Genomic DNA, 20,058 nt, shown 5'->3' on the forward strand with positions numbered 1-20,058 from the left:
TCCCGCTCACTGCAATTAGAGAAAAAGCCTGTGCAGCAGCGAAGACCCAGCACAACCAAAAATAAAAAACAAAAACAAAACCCAAAAACCAAAACCAGGGGAGACTTAAAAATTTCAAATGGTTTTAAAGCTTCTACCCTGTCCCATGTGTCTTTTACATTTACCACCATCATTCTACCAAGTATGGTGAAAATGCCCCATCTCTGTTCTTTGTTCTCACAGGTGTGTAGTAATGAAGCCACCTGCATCTGCGATTTCACCTGGGCAGGGACAGACTGCAGTATCCGGGATCCAGTTAGGAACCTGCACCCCCCCAAAGACGAAGGACCCAAGGGTTTGTGTGATTTCAGTTTCAATTCCTTGCATACTGAATTCATTAGTATCCTTCCAGGTGCCAATATAACAAGTTCATAGGTTTTCTGGAGACACATAAGAATATCTCTTTTTGTCATTAAAATGTCTGATTCATGTTCCCGCAAAATTAAGGGTTCTTGGATATGACATTGAAAAAATTGCTTAAGTTACCCCTTAGTCTAGAACTGGAATTAGGAAGAGGTAAATACACCAATTTCCTTTCTTTCCTGTAAATCTCATTCTTCCATAATCACAAATGTTAATCATTTTATAGTTGGTTGAAGCTAAATCAGTTTTTTAAATAGATGAACTCTTTTTCACTTACATGAGACTCTGGTCATTCCTCAATACTTGAGTTCTTCCGGAGGGAAGTTGTAGTCTCCTGTGTTCTGTTTAAGCACACTTTGATTAGGAAGAAACTGGAATTCTTCACAGAACTTTAACACAGCAAAGCAAACTTGAAAGATCTGGACCTTTGTTTTAATCAACATTAAAAGGAGAAAAATGAGAATTTTAGAATTGGAAGGAGACTCAGTGGTCATCTAGAACCACCCTCATTTTGCAGATGGGAACTCTCAGTCCCTGAGGTCAAGTGACATCCTATGGTTACTAAGGTAACCAGAGGCAGGGCTGGGCCAGGATCTCAGGTAACCTGAGATCACAAATGCCCGATCTCAGGCCTTCTGCTACCGTGTTATAATGTAGCCTGTGTCATCTAAATGTGGTAGTCACTTTCTCCTTATTCTCCCCATTCCCAACCCCTTTTATGATTTTCAAAGAGCTGGTGAAGTCATCAATTACAGTAGACTTACTATAATATTGTACCTGAGAAACCAAAAAATCATTGGAAAGGATACTGTACACCAGTGGGCATTGTATTATACATCAGGTTCTTCCTTCTCATGGTACTGCTAACAGTATTTCATAAATAACTATCATACTTTTTTCCTGCAGGTAGGAAAAATACATATAGAAATAGTGTCATTTTGATCTGCTTAATTTTGGATGAAAGCGCCTTTAAACTCAAGCTTCAGTACTGTCCATACGGGAAGCTATGATTTCGAAAGTATATAAAGTTCCATAGTCCTCAGTTCCTGAAGAGATTCAGGCTGATTTGCATGCATGTGTAATGTTCAGTAGGAGTGGGTGTTAAAACACTTCATGCATTTGCTTATTATGCCACGATGTTAACATTCTATAAGAATCACAAGCACACCCTCACAATCTATTTCTGTTCTCCTTCTAGTTATAAAAAGGAACCATTATAAAAAAGGAACGAATTCCACTTTTACATTTAGTCTTTTATTGCTTTAAAATTAGTATGAAAAATTCTCGGATCCACCTTCAGAACTTCAATTTAGAGAATATTTAGCTTCTGACAAGGAGAGATTCATTCTTTCCAAATTTTCTCTCCATGTCTGTGATTCTCTTAAAGATCTAAATGCTGTTTTCTCAAGTGATGTGTAAGTATGCCTGAACAGATGAGCACAGCTGAAGTGGCTTAGACTTTGTTCTTTTTCATAAGGAATTATTAATTTGTTCTCTCTCTTCTCCATTCCTTCACTCACCCATGCCTAAAAAACTTATTTGAAGGCATAAAGTAAACAAGTACATTCTAGAGAAGAGAAGATCCCTAGCTGCCTTTTGTTTTGTTCTGCTTTTTTCCCATTTAATGTGGTGCTGGTCTTCGTTATCTTTTAAAGATAACCTTTTTGATCATTCAAGTAATACATGTTTATTATAGAAAATTTTGAAAATACAGAAAAGGTTAAAAAGAAGGTAAAAATCCCTCTTAATCTAGTAACTCAGAGGTAATCAATATTAGCATTCTGGTTTATTTCTTTCCTGTTGCATATTTTCTTTGTTACTTAATTCTTAATGAAGACAGTGGAATCATTTGAATAAACCTACCCATGGGTTCTAAAATTGTTAAAATCTTCATGAGTCTTTAATAATCTTGATTCATTTGAAAAAAAGGTATTAATTGATATAAATAAAGAGCAGTTACTATTGTAAATTATCAGATTTCCAGAAAAAGTCAAGCAGTTTTAGAACACCTAATAATGGCTCTATCTGTACTGTCCATTTATATCTTTTCAGCCTCTACAGAAAATTCCATTAATACACTAGGAAAATGGAAAACAACTGAAATGAAAATTTAAACACTTTACTGTAGATTTTATAGTTTTAATTTTGATATTCTGATTAAAGAAGATAGTAAGAGATAAACTAGATTCTTTACTTCTGTTTTTAAAATCCAGATAGCAAATATTTATTGATTCTATACTATTTAAAAGTCAGCACATCCTTGCACATGGTAGGCACTCTATGAATACTGTATCCCTTCTATTTGGGAATATGTAAAAGAAGTGAAATGGTGCATGTTAACACTGATTTTCAGTTTATCAGAATCCATTTGTTGTATTGCCTTGCTGAAGAGTAACAGGTAACAAACTCAAGGTACTGAAACCATCAGTACTTCCCTGACCGTAGGTTCAACACCTGTGTGAAGTGCCAAGGTTTTTCTCTATAACTTCATGTTCTGCATTTTCTCATGACTGGATTAGTTTGGTTGACACTTGACTTACTGAGCACAGTCTTTGGACCCTCCCTAAATACTTGCCATAAATAATGAGCAACATCCACAATGAACTAACTTGTCATATTTGTAGATAAGGGCTTTTCTGTAGAGATATGGTGAGTGGGTATTAAAAAATACTTATTTAATATCAATGTACTTCCTTGTTAAGAAGAAAAAAAATTTAAGAAACAGAATGAAAATATTTCTTTTTAAATCATGAGATTTTATCATAAAAGATGAATTGTACCCAACTACATCTCTTTGGATCAAAATTAAATTAGTAAAAACTAAAGGTGAATTCTGTGACTCTTTGATTCGAGGAAATGAGAAACGAACCAATGTGTTTTCAGTATTTCTTTCATTTTAACTACAGGTTACTAAAAGAATAAAAATTCAACTTCATCTGGGTAGGGATGAATAACACACAGGAAAGTATTGTCATTGAAGTCAGTCTGCACTGGCTCAAGTTGTCCATTGTTGACCCACTGTTTAAAGCATGGAAGATAATTTGCTCCAGCTTTCAAATTAAAATTATTAAAAGACAAGAAATAGGCTCTTAAAGCAAAAAATCATGTGAGCGAGATTTTTAGAAAAAGATTTTTCTATTACATATTACGTGACTCATGTTTTCTACACTGTTGTTCATTTTACCTGCAAAGAGGCTTCTGTCCCTCTTCTCCCAACTTGTTTCCATTAAACTCCCTGAAAGAAATTATTTTGGCCTGTTCTATGAGGGAAGAATATGTTTGAATTCTAAGACCTTGAATTTCCACCTGTTATAGGGAGAGCCATGTCAACTGGTAATTTTTGTGTTGTGTAGGCATCTTTGCACAGTGCTGTCAGATTCGACTGAGTGACTTCGCTTTATTATAGGATACGATGCAACTTTTCTCATTGGATGGTTTGCAACACCTTGTAGGAGGGAAGAGAAGAAACTGGAACATATCAGATATTTTCCCTGATATATATAAAGTCAAAGAATGGTCCTGGGAAGCTCTGGTCAGATGCTGTCATCATGACAATAGTAATCAGATCAGAGATAGAAGGGCCTTAGGGGCAATTCAGTTCAGACCCACTCTTCTAAAAATGAGAAAACTAGCTTAATTAATAAGGTTAACAGCTACTTAGGTGTAGAGCCAAGAATAAACCTACATCACCTGATCTTCAGCCCAATATGTTTTTTTTTGTTATTGCACACAGCCTGAGTTAAAACTGGGTGTTAAGTTATTCTGCTAGTTTGTATAACAGTACTAAGTAGAAGGGTTAAAAAAATCAGTAATGATTAAGCTTATTAACTGATACATTACTTGTCAAAGGAAGTATTATATTGTTAGCATTTAGTATTTTGAAAACAGCAATTTCTAAGTCTACATTGAGGAGTATAATTTAGTGTTTACCTTTGCGTGTGTTTTTTGATGACTTTCTTTGTGAGTGCAGAAATCCTTGATTTTGTAATTCAGATGATTAGGTATGAGAAGTTATGATTGTCATATATAATTATGCTCTATATAATTATGTACCATCTCAGTATTTTTCTCATTACCGATGGCTTCATCAATAACATAAGGATTTACTAAGTTTAAAATTTTTGTGATAATTCTGAGTTTACTTTGAGTTCAGAAAAACTCCATGATATTTTCATTGAGAGCATAAACAAATATTATTCTTATAAAAAATAATTTTTTTATCCTTTCTGACATTTATCCCAATGTGTCAAAAAATGACTCAATTTTTAAAAATTTTATGTAGAAGAGTAAGCACATCTGGTTATACATCTAAATACTGAATTGTAGAGCTTGATAAAATATCTATCATGCTAATATTATACTCTAAAGTATAAAGAATATATTTAGTATTTATTTCTAATCTTAAATTTTAACAAAATACTAAATCTCTGCAGAAAGAACTTTGGTCCATAGAGTACAAATGATGTCTTTGATGCCTCCGGCCTTCAAAGTATTTAAGGATGCAGGATTGTAGCCCTTTTTGGTTCATTGGAGTCATATAGATGAAATACTGCAGCCTTTTGTTTCAGAAAGTCTCTAAAAGTAAGAAAAGGAAAAAAAAAATCAACCACTCAGTTTCAAAAACAGTTTCAAAGTGTCTGAAGCATGACTTGTCTGTGAAAGAATTCTACATATAAAATAGAAATTCCTGAGGAAAGGAGAAAATTCTTAGTTCTTATTAATGTTACACACTTCTCAAAAATTCTACCTTTTACATGGACACCCGTGGCTGATGCATGTCAATGTATGACAAAACCCACCACAATACTGTAAAGCAATTAGTCTCCAATTAAATAAGTTAATTTAAAAAATTCTACCTTTTAGCACATATGATAGCTAGGACCAAGATTAAAAATAATAACTAACAAATAACAGAAATAAGAAAACAAAAGTGAAAACATACTGCTAAGTAATAAACAGTTTCCATAACAGTTTCAAGTTAAATGAAAAGTAAGTACGGTGAAGGGTTGGAGAGCAAACTCAAGTTCCTAATATGATTGTGTTGTTAGCTAGAATCTGCAAGCCTTCTAGGTTTGGTAGGATGAAGAGAAAAATAAGGTGTATCACCAGCATGGTTTCTGGAACAACAACAACAAAACCTTTTCATAAGTACTGAATGAACAAACAAATACAGTTACATAATAAATAAATTAGTAGGGAAGTAAAACTAGATTATAGGTCCCCGAAGGCCTGAGAAAATTTTTTTCAATGAGAAGATAAATTCTTTTTAGCTGGGAAGAGCAGCTGAGACCTTAGTTTTTAAATATCCCCTGTACACATCCATTGGAGAAGGCATTGGCACCCCACTCCAGTACTCTTGCCTGGAAAATCCCACAGATGGAGGAGCCTGGTAGGCTGCAGTCCATGGGGTCGTGATGAGTCGGACACGACTGAGCGACTTCACTTTCACTTTTCACTTTCATGCATTGGAGAAGGAAATGGCAACCCACTCCAGTGTCTTGCCCGGAGAATCCCAGGGACGGGGGAGCCTGTGGGGTCACACAGAGTCGGACATGACTGAAGCGACTTAGCAGCAGCAGCAGTACACATCCATCCACCTATGAGCCACTCAGTAAATTCATGTCCGTTTGAAAACAGGTTGAGTTGCTACCTACTGGAAGAGATAAGCCTGTTAAGTGTCATGATAAAGAATCAAATGAATTTTGCATATATTTTTTAGTTAAAAAGTAGTGGGAGGGCAGGAGAACAAAGAGGGGAAAGGATATTTTTGAAAAAGCTGTTTTTCCACTTACTTTTATCTTGTTTTGGTGTTGAGTACCCATCAGTTAAGAATTGGAGATAATTGCTCTTGCCCAGGGGAGATTACAGATTATATCTGTTTATCTCGAATACATATTTGAAGCGTCTGTGGAATCGTGTTCATCTGGTTGTTTCTAACACCTGCGTGATCAATTGCCTAATTCTCTGGATTCTGTGGTGAGAAATTACATCCAGAGCAAATAGAAAAAGCCTTTTAAAATAGATGTTGTTATTTATCACTCTCATAGTTATTATAAAAATAACAAATATTCATTCAGCATTATGTTTGAAAGGGATTCTTTACCATGTGAAAGGGATATGTTAGTTTCCTATAATTTAGCACATACAGCTTTTATAAAATATTAAAGAGGTAATCAGACTCTCATATATTTTGGGTCTGAGGGACAATGCCTAACAAAAAGCATATATATAACATGATGCGTCCTAGTTAATTTAGTATTCTGAAAGCAATGATTTTCTATGGCCTCAAAAAAAAAAAAAAAAAAAAAGAGGCAGTCTATCTGGAATACATTTCATCTCAGTATTTACCTCCACAATTTGGAAGTCTGAGCTCTTATTTAGGTTATATATATATAAGGGATTGTCTGAGCTCTATATTTAGGTTATATATATATAAGGGATTGTCATATTTGAAAAACATTGCTTAGTTCTCAGCTGTGTCCGATTCTTTGCAACCCTTTGAACTGTAGCCCACCAGGCTACTCTGTCCGTGGGATTTTTCAGGCGGGAATGCTGGACTGGGTTGTCATTTCCTCCTCCAGGGGATCTTTCAGACCCAAAGATCAAACCCAAGTCTTCCGAGTCTCCTGCATTGCAGGCGGAGTCTTGACCACCGAGCCGTGGGGAACCCTTGAAGACTGTTACCATCACCTTATATGTTGGTCTTCTTTTCTTCCCCTCAGTGCTCTCCAGAGGGTTTCTCTGTTTTTTGTTGTGTTCCCTATTGTTTTTTGTTATTTGAAGAATAACTCAGGTTGTTTTTAGTTAATGATAAAGCTAGACTATCTGACTCATACTATTTACTCTGTGATAAAATGAAGTAATTATATAGTTGCTCATCAGGTTTACACATTCAAGGTCCTCTCTCTTCTTTGGGAGAATATTTAGCTAAAAAGGTCAACGAACCCCATATTAAGCCTTAAAAAATTGTGACTTTGAGTCGTGGTTCTTTGTGTGTTTCCTTATGTCTCAGAGCACACAATTTATGTGAATACAGCCTTGTGGGAACGAATTTTTTAATTTTCATTGTTAAAGTGAAGGGAACCAGTATTTTTGGTTCATACAGAAATGTGAGTTAAAGTGCATTTTTGTCTGTAGGTTTGCATGCATAGTCATGGACACAGACTCACAAACACACTCAACCCTAAATAACCTGCCTTCCTCCAACACTAAATTTCATCTTGCCCAATTAGGGAGCACTAGGGACCTGTGCTCACTCCAGGCCCATTTTGCAATATTCAAAATCTATTCACAGAAGCTTTGATGTGTGGGGATGGAGTGTCTCCACTGAGTCAAACACTGCTGGGTCGTCTGAAGCAATTGCTACAGCATCATTGAGACCCTAACTTTCTCTCAGCACATAGTTTATACCCTGGAAACTATAAAAAAACTAAAAGTGTTCCAGTACTATGTATGTCCCAAACACTGCGGGTTATTTGAAATATACTTTTCCAGATAAAATAATTTTCTGGCTGCAAATGCAGTTCGTTTTAAAGATAACTCTATTTTAAATTTGTAAGTATGTTCATAAAATTCGAATGATAAGTTCTGAGTTTTAAAAAAGATATAGCTTCTTAGGCATACTTTGCAGTTTGAGAAGTTTATAAAAAGTATACTAATGGTTTACTGCTTTTATAACAAAAACACAGATTTGCTGCTATGCAATTAAAATCATACTTTAATTTTATCTCACTCCATGTAGGACCTATAACTCAAATTGGATTATTTATTATACATGTTGAACGTATAAGAGACTATGTTTTAAGTAGGGTTTGTGGAATTTGAAGATACATTCAGAATTATTCTCAAATATTTGCAATGTGTATGTAGATCTTAATTTCAAATCTTCAGGCAAAGATCTCAATATTTGACTTTCAAAGCATTTCCTGAACAGGTTATGTTGTATGTTAGTGATATCAGTGTGTAATTAATTTCCTTTGTTAAACACTCTCCGTTTTCCCTCCACACAGTGAACATGGCCACAAGCAGGCTAATAGGTGCTGTGGCTGGCACCATTCTGGCCCTTGGGGTGATTTTTGGAGGCACAGGGTGGGGAATAGAGTAAGCATCTTTCTGAGTTTCAGAGTGTTCTGTTTGATCCCCGGTGTGTGAGCTGATCCTTGGCACCCGACTCCCCCATGTGTTGTCTTGTTGCTGTGTGCCCCTTGTGGTGTGATTTGAATGTGTTTGTGTCCTGTGGTTTTCTTGTGCAGTGGAAAACCTTCTCCTGTCTGGAACAATGTGGGGCATAAAATAATATTGGGGTGCTTATGATGTCTTCACAATTAAGGCAATGGTCCCAAAGCTTTCACTGCTTCTCCATTTATAAAAGGTATTTTAAAATAACAAATCTTTTTTTGACAAACCATTAACATAAATGCTTTTCTATGAGGGTTTTGTTAGGAATCTTATAACAAATTTAATCTTCACAGTCAAATGGTCTAATTGCTAAGTCCAACTCTTGTTACTCAATGGACTGTAACCCACCAGCCTCCTCTGTTCGTGGAATTTCCCAAGCAAGACTACTGGAGTGGGTTGCCATTTCCTTCTCCATCAGTAGTCAAATAGATCCACATATACAGCTAGAAATTATCAACAGTGGTAGCTCCTTTTAAAGAAAATCCAAATGTAGCCACTAACATTTGCTCTGTTTATTTAGAGTGATATAGGAGGCTTCAGCTTAATTTTTTTTTTAAAGAAGTTATTTAGTTCACCATTTTTTTTAAATACATCTACAATACTGTCCTTATTTTCTTCTTATAGAATAGTTAATCACTCAAATCCAAGGTTTACATAAATATTTGTAAACAAAGAGCATCGAGAAAAAACATATTTAGTGCAAACCTACAAAACCTTAGGTGAACAGTTGCAAGTAATCTGCTGCGTTTGTCTTAAAGAATAACCAGTGTATAAATAAGTCTACTGCATGCCACTTGCCCTACACAGAAATACAGCTCTCCTCGTTGGTGCTTTTATTTACGTTGCTTTGTACTTGATCCACATCCTCACAACAGCTGTCACTTCTCCATGGGGTATTGCTCTTATGAGATTGCTAATCTGTAGACTAGAAGATTATCCTGATATTTTTTTCCCCTCTAATTACAGAGAGAGCATATACAAATAATAGAAATACTCCCAATACATGCTGTCTTTTCTATTGAGTGTAGTGGTGATAACATTTCCCAGTGGCTGGGGAATGAATTCCTAGTATTTTAAGAAATCACAAATAGCCTCTATTCAACAACCTCCCCAAACCCTGGGCATGTTGCTAACATCACTCACGTTTCTCTGTAGTCCCATTAGTGGCCACACATGGTACAGTATGGGCCTGGGAGATCTAGACACTGAATTAACATGAACAGAGGAACAAGTCCAGAAGTCACACTTTCCACTGTAGATTTACTAAACTTTCTCTCCCCTGCATCAGAGGGCTTTGTCTAGACTGGGATCTTTTTGTCTAGATGGGATCTTTACATCCCATCTCTATGGACTGTGAGGCTAATTAACCCCTGGAAGCTAGAAATATTGGAAAAGATATTTTACTTCTCTTCACTTGTTAGAAAATAAATATTTTATTTCTCCTCACTTACTTATATATGACACAGCTAAAATACTTAGAGAAAGCAAGAACTTTGTCCTATAAAATTTCACTTTGGGTATGTTAATTGGATTATATACAGAAGCAACATTTCATTTCCAAGAGAAATTCTTTATATACATTTATGTGAAATTCTTCCTTGAAAAAAGGTAGTTTTCAAAAAAAGTCATCCCAGTTCCTTTTTTAATATTATTTATTGGCCATAACTGCAATGTACTAATGAAATGGATACATTTTAACAAATTCCCCTTGGAGTCTTAGAGCTGGGCAAAATTTAAGCCAGTTGTGTAAAGCATAGTCTTTGTTACCAACCTTTGTTTTATCTACTCTTCCACTGTTGCAAGTGTGTGGCTATTTTTGGGTGTGACAGGTAAGTCCACATAAGTACTACTGTATTTAAACTATGTAACCAATAGGACCTACTGTATAGCCCAGAGAACTCTGCTCAATATTCTGTAACCTAAATGGGAAAAGATTTTGAAAAAAAAAAAAAATGGATACATGTAAACATATAACTGAATCACTTTCCTGTATACTTGAAATGAACACAACGATGTTAATCAACTGTATTAAAAAAAAGAGCAGAAAAAGAAATGTGGGAAGGAAACACAGCTAAGTGGGATAACGTTTAGCAATCTTTGTGTAAAGATAGTAAGTTGTTTTGACTTTTCAGGGTGTCTGTCATAGCCTTGTGTTCTACCTTTGCTGTCTCTGCCTGAAATCAGCCATAAACAGTATGTAAACCAGTGATCGTGGCCATGTTCCTATAAAATTTCTTTGCCAAAACATTCATCAGGGACAAATTTGGCCTGTGGGCTGTAGTTGGCTGCCCCTCAGTTTGTAGCATAAGCTTGAGAGTCAGACAAATCTGTGTTCAGATTTTGCCTCTGTCGCTTATTAATGTCTAGAAGCCTCTGTTTCTTCATCTATTAAAGAGGGATAAAAATAGTTCCTATCTCATAGGGATTTTATGAGGATCAAATGAAATATTAATATTTGTCAAGCACTTAGAACTGTACCTGGTAAATATAAGTGCTCAATATACAGTAGGTAATCTGTTTTTCTTGCTCTCCCAATTATTTATTATTGTCAGTGGGACTCTACGGGCCACTGAGATTTGTGTTCTGTAGAATCTCAGTGGTGCATCTTAAGAGCATGTCCCTGTCCGGGAGCTGGTGAAGACCACATCCCTGACACTCCCATTGCCCTATACTCTATCCCACTCATGCGCACAGCACTGGATGATCCTAGTAAAAACATATAATGTACACAGTTTTAGTGCAGTGGCATCCATTTATATACACAGCTGAGGGCACTAATGTGAGCAGAAAAGAGAATTTTTTACACAAAAATGAATGTATGCACAAATTCAGGATTTTAGGAGAACTATCAAAATTGGTTTCATGACTTCTGGAACAGAGATAAATAGGACTGGAATTAGTTTGCTCTTAGGAGCACTGAGCCTGCATATTAGCCCCCTGGAGGATATGATACTTAGAATAATTCATGTACTGAAGTTAATGTTGCTTAGATTTAAAAATAGTATGCTAAGGTGTTTTCCATGTGAATGGAGAGGATTTACTATATGTTTCAACTGTTGCTAAAACAATTGACAAAAAAATTCCACTTTGCATTTTCATTCTTGCTGTCTTTACTTCTCACTTCTTTTTTTTTTTTCAAATGTCTCCAAGCCTCAAATTTCTCTTAGTTATACCTGGAAACTTGAAGATCGAGTTGAACTTAAGGAATCTTTATCCTATTTCCCCAAAATCACTCAAATAAATTTTATGCTTCCTTTGCATCTTGTCTTTGGAATTCCATGTTGCTGTATAAACACTGATGGGTCTCTGCAATGAACAAGCATCTTTGAGCGCCTCCCAGTTAGATCTTTGTTGGTACCTTCCTTCTTCCTTCTGAATTTTAACTGTCTTCAATGAGGGATAAAAAAATTTAGCGTTTAGACAACTTTATCTGCTGCTTGCAAAGAGCACTTTAGTGGAATATTTTTCCTTCTTTTCATGCCTTCATTTGCCAGCCAGAGAGTACGAATTCTAATGCTGTCATGTTTATTCGTTCTTTTACTTGTTTGCTTCCTGATCCTGGGGTAGGGGAGGAGAAAAAAAGATGGGCGACGGCAGCAAGTGGGCATCTGTAACTTTCTTCAGATTCTGCGGAAGGTGAATGGAATGGAACTTATTCTGTCAGTGGTGCAGAAACTTGAGATTTATAGGCAGACGGATCGAAGCAGTAGCTGTCTATAAACAAGGGCGATATTTAAGTGTTTAGTGATCTTTTTCAGAGGGGATTTACTTCCTGTAACTGCTTATCTGCCTGTCGCTGGTGGTAATGAAAGTGGTCAGCTCATCTGACTTTCTTCCCATGATCCTCTGCCACAGGTCCTAGTGCCACCAATCTCATAATAGGCTCCATCGCTGGGGCCATCCTGGTAGCAGCTATTGTCCTGGGGGGCACAGGATGGGGATTTAAGTAAGCAATGCCGCATGTCTTCTTCTCAGTGGCTCTGGCACTTCTCTCTTCTGCTTACGTAACCAAGTTTTGAGTTCCTGCTACCAGATTTTAACAGTAAAACTACTAAAAATAGATATTTGTGTTCAGAAATGGGTCAGAAGAAACATGGAACCTCAAATACCATCTTCAGGCAGATGGGAAAACCCAAAATGTAGAAAGCACTTATATGCAGTACTTAAAGGAGAAGTTCTTTGATAAAAGTAGTTTTAGGAGCAAGCATCCTGAGAAACATTTATTTATATGCAGATAATCCAGGAAACTGTTGTTGGATATAAGTGCATCTCCTCATACAAGATCTTTGTATCTGTTTAAAACTGCTTTCTATGCCATTGACATTTTGAAATTTTCACAACCTTATTTTTCACCCGTATAGCTTTGTGATTTGAAAAGCTTTATTATTTTATAAAAACATTAGTTTCATTAATTCCCTAACCTACTAAATCGGTGTCTCATTGGAATTTGAGGTCTGTGGCTTTGTGTCAGTTACTATTTTTTAATGAACTGTTAATATTGACATGACTGGTAGACTAGGTGTGGTTTCATAGGACCTTTCAGCTTGGATTGTACCTGATCACTGAAGTAAGTTTGTTTAAATAGACACACCAGATAATCACAAACAAACCTTGATTGTGGTCCAAATTTTTGAACCTATTTTGTCCAGTTTGGCATTTCCATACCTTGAATTCATTGGATAATTGCTTCCTATATCTTTTTGTGCTGTGATGACTTGTTTATTGTGGTTTGTAGATAAGACCTAATATTCCCTGTGCCGAATACTCCCTGTGATAAATTGAGTTTCAATTAGATCTAGGGAAACAAATTTAAGTGGGAAATAAGAATATTACCCAAATTCAAAACCCACTTTGCCTCCATCTGGTTACTTAATAGAGGAACTTTTTGACCTGAATTATCTGAGTAATTACCTCAATTATGAACTTTTTTATGTTTTATATTTGGAATTCTCAATTCAATATATTTAAACCAGGTAAAATTGTCATTATTAGAAATTTATTATGAAAGAAAAACAAGCCAAAAGATGATTTAAACAAATTAAACTTTTTCTGCTAATTTTGTTATTACATTAAGATTTAATGAATAAGCCTACAAATTTTTGAGTGGCTTCAGCTTGGAAGGGTATTATCAGATGGTACCTCTTTTCTTCAGAGATATTTATAAATTTGAACCTGTTTAGTGAAACAGTAATTTTGACATCAGTGCAAAGACACACAAACACATTTAACTTTCTCACCATGATATTAATAAGAGTTTTCCCAGTTAATGAGTCACTCATGTGGTACCTAACAACAAAAAAATATGTGTTGGTTTGGGCTGAAATAATTCTAGCAAAAACTTTTCTTAGTGTCTCATGACTGTAAGAAGGTCATTATGCATTTCAGTAGTTCCATGATCTGTTACTCTAGAGTGCTCCTTTGAACTTTTTCATAAGTATGCCTCAAGGAAAATAAAGTTGGCTCATGCCAGGCTTATGCCTCCTTGGTGTTAGGAGACTTCAGTTTCAAAGGCCTGGAAAAGAGTCCACTGGGCATCTTAGCCATCCAGCCGCATGCAGTGACAAATGTACCACTTCAGCATTTGGAGATGAGAGCACTGTTCTGTAGCAGGACCTCAAAACAGTGGCCTGGCCTAGCTCACAGCTTGAATTGCATGTTTCTTTGGGGAAAAGCAAAAAAGCATTTATCACTGTATAAGTAGTTATAGGCCTGTACAGTGTATTTATATCTGAGAAAGACATCTAGTTATCAGAACAGAAAACAAAGGGGAAGAGATGGACGTTTAGTGAGGTGAGAAATAGCCTTTGGGGGGATGCTGTGCAGACATGTGTGGCTGGGTTCTGTCAGTGTCCCTTCCCTTCCCTATGACCCTTACAGGAAAACATTTAGAAGGCACACAGTAGTGTAAAGTAAAGTAAATATTTGTATGCCCTGGAACAAAGGAAAAAATGAAGACAGAATTCTTGAACATGTCATTTTAGCAGTTTAAATTTGTAGGAGGTACTGCTGTTCGTGCTATTTGTTCCTCCATGGGAATCTTTAGTTTAGATTTTTAGATGTTAGATCTTTAGATTTTAATAGTAGCTATGTGGTTTGTATGGAGCTTTAAATAACTACTTCAACCTTGCAATAAAAGCCTTTGGGTGCTGAATGATGAAGCTTCAGTGTTCCCACCCTTCACACAGTTTTAGAGATGATTAGTCTAGAGATGATTTGGAAGTATAATTATTTTCTGTTTGAATTGAAACTTTGAAGTCTTTCATTGAGTTCAATGTAGATACAAAAGAGGTTTCTTTAGAATCAAAAGTTGAAAATAGTTTGTAAAAAGAATTGCTCTAAATATCTTTATTGGAAAGCCCTCCTGACTGGGTTTTTATTACTGGATGAGAAATTAGCAAGATAGCCTAAAGAATCTGAAGGTACATATACTTAGCCATCCAGGAAAATAACTGCTCAGGGGAAGTATTGCTTTTTTCTAATGTTGAATTTCTTTAGGTGTAACATTCTGAATAATGTAGTTGTGGAAGAAGTTTCATACCCAGCATAACTTGTTCAAATATGAATGAGAGATACAGCTGTGCTCTGACTCCTGACACTGCCATTAGGGTTCTTTTTTTAACCATATTTACCTGTAAATAGCTGGTTAAAGCATAAGCTTATGTGAGTGTACATGCATGTGTGAATGTGTGTAAATTTGTGTGTATAAAGTGATGATGAAGCTTTATCAAGATTGTGTGGTCAACGGACTGTTTCTGGATTGTCAATGAGGATGCTAAATCTTAAAAAAATAAAAATTATTTAAAAATTGAAAAAAAAAAAAAACAATAGTATGAATTTAGATTACTTCTTTTTAGCAGAATAGTAGAGTCTGAAAACTTGGGTTAATGCAAGCAAGACTTCCCTGAGCAAGATGGTAAAACTCTTAAAAATGTTTTATTGGGTAGGTTATTTTTTAAAACTATTCTGATATATTGGGTAATGTGGTAGGCATACCTAAGTAATTTCAATAGTTCTGTATTCCAGAAGTGTGAAGATGCTAAGGGATAGTTTAGTCTATGGATTCTCAGTCTTTAAGGTGTTAGGATTTTTCTCTGAGAAATCTTGTGAAAACTGAACATAGGCCCTTGTCATTACCAATTTGGTCAACTTTCTCCCACATCTGCATTTATTTGCTCTCACCCTCTGCTCTTTTTTTTTTTTTCTCTCCATCCCTGCACTAAATAAAGCTATGAACTGTGGTGCAAAAGATTGCAAACGTGGTTGCCAAGGAGGCTCATGGCTATCATTCAGCGTTGAATAATAATGTTGCTCCACTGGGTCATTAGAGTTGTTGCCTTTCCTGGACATTGAAAAAAATCAAGAGACTGAAGTATCATTTTAGTAGCATCTTTCTCGAAAGCTTAGGACCAGTGACAAGCATATAAAAAGATAATTTCATCTCTTCATCTAACAATGAACAGAATTGCTGTTATTAACTTGGATGCAGCTTTTTTTCTGAATTCTCTAAATCTGAAGACAGGAGTTTTGATGGGAGCAATATGGTCATCTATATGCCCGTAAAGTATATCCACACCATGGGTGATGGTGGTAGAAAAGAGATTCTAGGTGATGATAGGAAAAGAACTTGAAGGTTAATAGTGCCCTAGTTTGCTGACAGTTCGTATCACAAGATTTGAGGACAAATGTTGAGTTCTTTCAAACGTGTTATAATTGCAGGCTATGGAAGACTATTGCCATGTCCCCTTATTCCACCACCTGCTCTCTCCATGGGATTCAGCAGTAGGAGTGGCCATGTTGCCCTGGCAGAGCTGCCCCTGACATTAAAAGTGTTAATTTAATAAGTCTGTGTAATTAAATATGTGGCTTCCTGTCTATGAGAAGTCAGATTCAGTCCCTACTGAACCTGACTTGGATGCTAGGAGACTGTTTGGCTTGTGTTCCTTGTCGTTGGAGGTGCTAAAGAAAAGACTGTTTAGATACTTGCAGTAAATGAAACTGAAAGGGTCATATCTGGGTTATCACTAGGAAAGTTAACTGAATTGTTTGGCATACTGAATGAAATTTGAAATGAACCTAATATTGCTAATTACATTTTCTCAAAAAATCAGATGTCTTTTTTCTGCTTTTGTTTTTTGTGGAGTTTAGAAATGAAATCAATTTTAGCTAGTCTTTCCATGAAGAGGATAACCAGATTGCTCCTTACCTAAATTCCATGACCATATCCCAGTGCAAAATAAGGGACCTGGTTTCCCCAGTATCCCTCTGACACTTGGGTTAGGCACTTTCTTACTCAGCCCTAGCAGGTGGTGGTGGTGCTAGGTTAGCCAGAAAGACCCAGTTCAGCTCCCGGACTCAACCACCTGTGGAAGTGAACTCAGTCTAAGGTGACCAAGGAGGCAGAGTTGGGCAAAGGGTTCTTGGTGGGCGAGTGATGACTCGTCATGGAAAAAGAAGATCTTAGTGGTGGATAAACATACCCTTAAAAGAATATCTAAGACTTTACAATTCCCCAAACATTATTGTTACCTGAAGAGCCTTTTAAAAACCTTTTGTAGATGTATATATAGTATAATATGTAGTAGACAAAAGTACAGGTTTTTCAGAAGTAGTAAAAATGGATGAAAACTGAGTCAATGCAGGGTTTATGGATTGCACTGATATTCTATAATGATTCAGAAATACCTTGCAGGTTATGATGAAAAAGTGAGCGGCCTTCAGAATCCAGTGAACAAAGGATTTCAGAGGAAATGCTTGTGGAAGGAAAGCAGCAAGCATCTACGGATGAGAGATGTGCTTTCACATTAAAATAGAACAAAATAACTTGATAGGCAGTTCTCAACATATAGTAGCCAGTAGTGGTTTTACAGTTGACCCTGAAAGTCAGCCAGCTGCAGGAATGGCCCTCACTGTCCTCATCACAGGGCTCCACCTTCTCTCTCCTGGGACGTCAGTGGTGGTCCTGGAACCCCCCACTAGGATTTAGAGTCCATTTTCCCATAGACAGGAGGGTAGGTTGGCCTCCTGATCTGCCCTGGGAGGCCAGTCATACTGTAGGACATTGTTTTTATAAAAAACGCAATCTAAGCTTCAAAACTGACAACTTATGGACACTAGAGGTTGCCTCTATGTCAGGCTGAAATGGAATTTCATATCTCCAAATGAACCAGGGAATTCACTGGCAGTCCAGTGGTTAGGACTCAGGGCTTTCACTTCTGAGGACCCAGGTTTGATCCCTGTTTGGGAAACTCAGATCCTGCAAGCTGTGTGGCTTGGCCAAGAAAAAAAAAAGGACCAGATTGCTATTACAACCTTAAATGTGGCTATTTATCTGACATTCCCTGAGTTTGAATAAAGGGATTTAGATAAGGGCAATAGAGTCATTTGGAGCTTCCCTTGTGGCTCAGCTGGTACAGAATCCGCTTGCAATGTGGGAGACCTGGGTTCGATCCCTGGGTTGGGAAGATCCACTGGAGAAGGGAAAGGCTACCCACTCCAGTATTCTGGCCTGGAGAATTCCATGAACTGTATAGTCCATGGGGTCGCAAAGAGTCGGACACGACTGAGCAACTTTCACTTTCAGTATAGTCATTTACATGTATAGCATGAGCCCACTTGATTTTTCCTCCGCATCCAGTTTTAATTGGGGAGATAAAAGTTTAATGATTCTCTTGCATTCTGGCAACACATATCTAAATAGGTTGGGGCTCCTAGTCCTTCAAGATCATTCCACAAGGTCAAACAGTTGCTGTTTTCCCCCCACCTGACTCACAGGAAGTGTGGTTCCTAACGCATCTACCTTCAAGGGCAGTGAACATGCTGGAGTCACAGGCCCTGTGCTCTGAAGGAAACTGACTTAGTAACAGATACATCATGGGAGACTTCCCTTTTGTCCTCTCCTCTCTTTCCTGGGCAGCATCAGCAATGATTGCTTTTAAGGATACTGACCCAAAAGAGGGTTGAGAGGGAGGAAGGGGAATGGTGAAAAGGAAAAAGTAGCAGTCCTACAAATAGTGTTTGTACTATGTCTTAGCCAGTGATCCACATGCTTAAGCCATTAGAGAAGATGCCATAATGAAAACTTTGAAAAAGAAAAAGGGAGATTTTCTTTAAAGAGTTTTATATTTGCTGTTGAAAAAGAGAAGCATCAAAGCAGTCATCTTGGAGAAAAAAAATAAGAACTTTGCAGGATGTCTTTCTACATATTTTGAGCTTTGGTATTGTTTTTATTTTGAATTACCTGTGGGGACGAGGAATATACTGCAGTCCTTTTGGTACTCAGGGCTGTAAGGGTATCAGCTGGCCCTGAGTGAGCGGGCAGGGAGGGGGCGGAGGGGCCTCCAGTTTTGCATGACGCCGTGGTGGCAGCTGTGTTGCGCCTGCCCAGTGTGCAGACTGAATGCATGAACCCCTGCTTGATGCCCCACATGAAGCCAGACCATGGGGAGGTTGCAACCAACTCTTGTTGTTGCCTTGTAGTGTCTTGCTGGTTCTCTTCTTTCTCTTTTTAAACAAGAACCTCTTTTTAGGAGACTGGACACTGTGAGCAAAGCATTTTAACTTGCTTATCTCAACTAAGCTAAGCTGCTCCATTTGCTTAACTAACCTGAGCCTGTGTCCATTCTCCTTGGAGTGTACCATCTTACTGTGCACTCTGGTTTTCTACTTTCTAGGTAAGAAAAATGCTTGTTCCAAAGTGAGGTAAGAGCTCACACCCCAAGGCAGCAAGATAACTGAGTAGAGCAAAGTTTTTTTGTTTTGTTTTGTTTTTGTCACTTTGGCAAAAGCCAGTCCACAGATACAGAACTCTTAAGTTCCCAAAGGAAGCAGTTATAAGACTTTCAAAATATTTCTTAGTTTTTCTAATAGTCCCCTAAGTGGAAGAGCCTCCTGGATTAATTTATACCTAGTTAAAGTTAGCTATGTCATTTCCTTCTGAAATCTGCTTCCCTGATATCTCAGTTGGTAAAGAATTCACCTGCGATGCAGGAGACCCCGGTTTTATTCCTGGGTTGGGAAGATCCGCTGGAGAAGGGATAGGCTACCCACTCTAGTATTCTTGGGCTTCCCTCGTGGCTCAGCTGGTAAAGAATCTGCCTGCAATGGGGGAGAACTGGGTTTGATTCCTGGGTTGGGAAAATCCCCTGGAGAAGGGAACAGCTACCCACTCCAGTATTCTGGCCTGGAGAATTCCATGGACTGTATAGCCCATGGGGTCGCAAAGAGTGGGACACAACTGAGCAACTTTCACACTTCCTTCTGAAAGAGACAAATTGGGCTGCTGAGGCTTTCTGTGGTTTACAGTGAACAACTGGAAGCTTCTTTTCAGCCTTCACAAATGGATATACACTGGCAGGGAGGTTGTAACAACATCCAAGAGTGTGAGCTGTTCTGTGTTTCGAGTTATTTTGGACAGTCTGCCTCGGGGTGAGTTGATTACTTTGCTCTGGAACTAGCGTTGCTGTCATTATCATTACCCTT

General features: G+C 37.3%; 1 protein-coding gene across 6 annotated transcripts in view; it reads left to right on the plus strand.

The window, feature by feature from the left end:
- The window catches only part of ADAM23 (ADAM metallopeptidase domain 23), a 197,422-nt gene that overhangs the window by 173,592 nt on the left and 3,772 nt on the right, over positions 1 to 20,058 (plus strand). For 3 of the 6 annotated variants that reach the window (XM_005202733.5, XM_010802259.4, NM_001083458.1), the window contains 2 exon segments: positions 223 to 334; positions 12,436 to 12,526. In XM_005202733.5, the coding sequence (XP_005202790.1) occupies positions 223 to 334; positions 12,436 to 12,526 (203 nt within the window). 6 annotated transcript variants of the gene reach the window in all.

This window comes from Bos taurus, chromosome 2 (assembly GCF_002263795.3).
Source record: "Bos taurus isolate L1 Dominette 01449 registration number 42190680 breed Hereford chromosome 2, ARS-UCD2.0, whole genome shotgun sequence".
In the NCBI taxonomy this organism is placed as follows: domain Eukaryota; kingdom Metazoa; phylum Chordata; class Mammalia; order Artiodactyla; family Bovidae; genus Bos; species Bos taurus.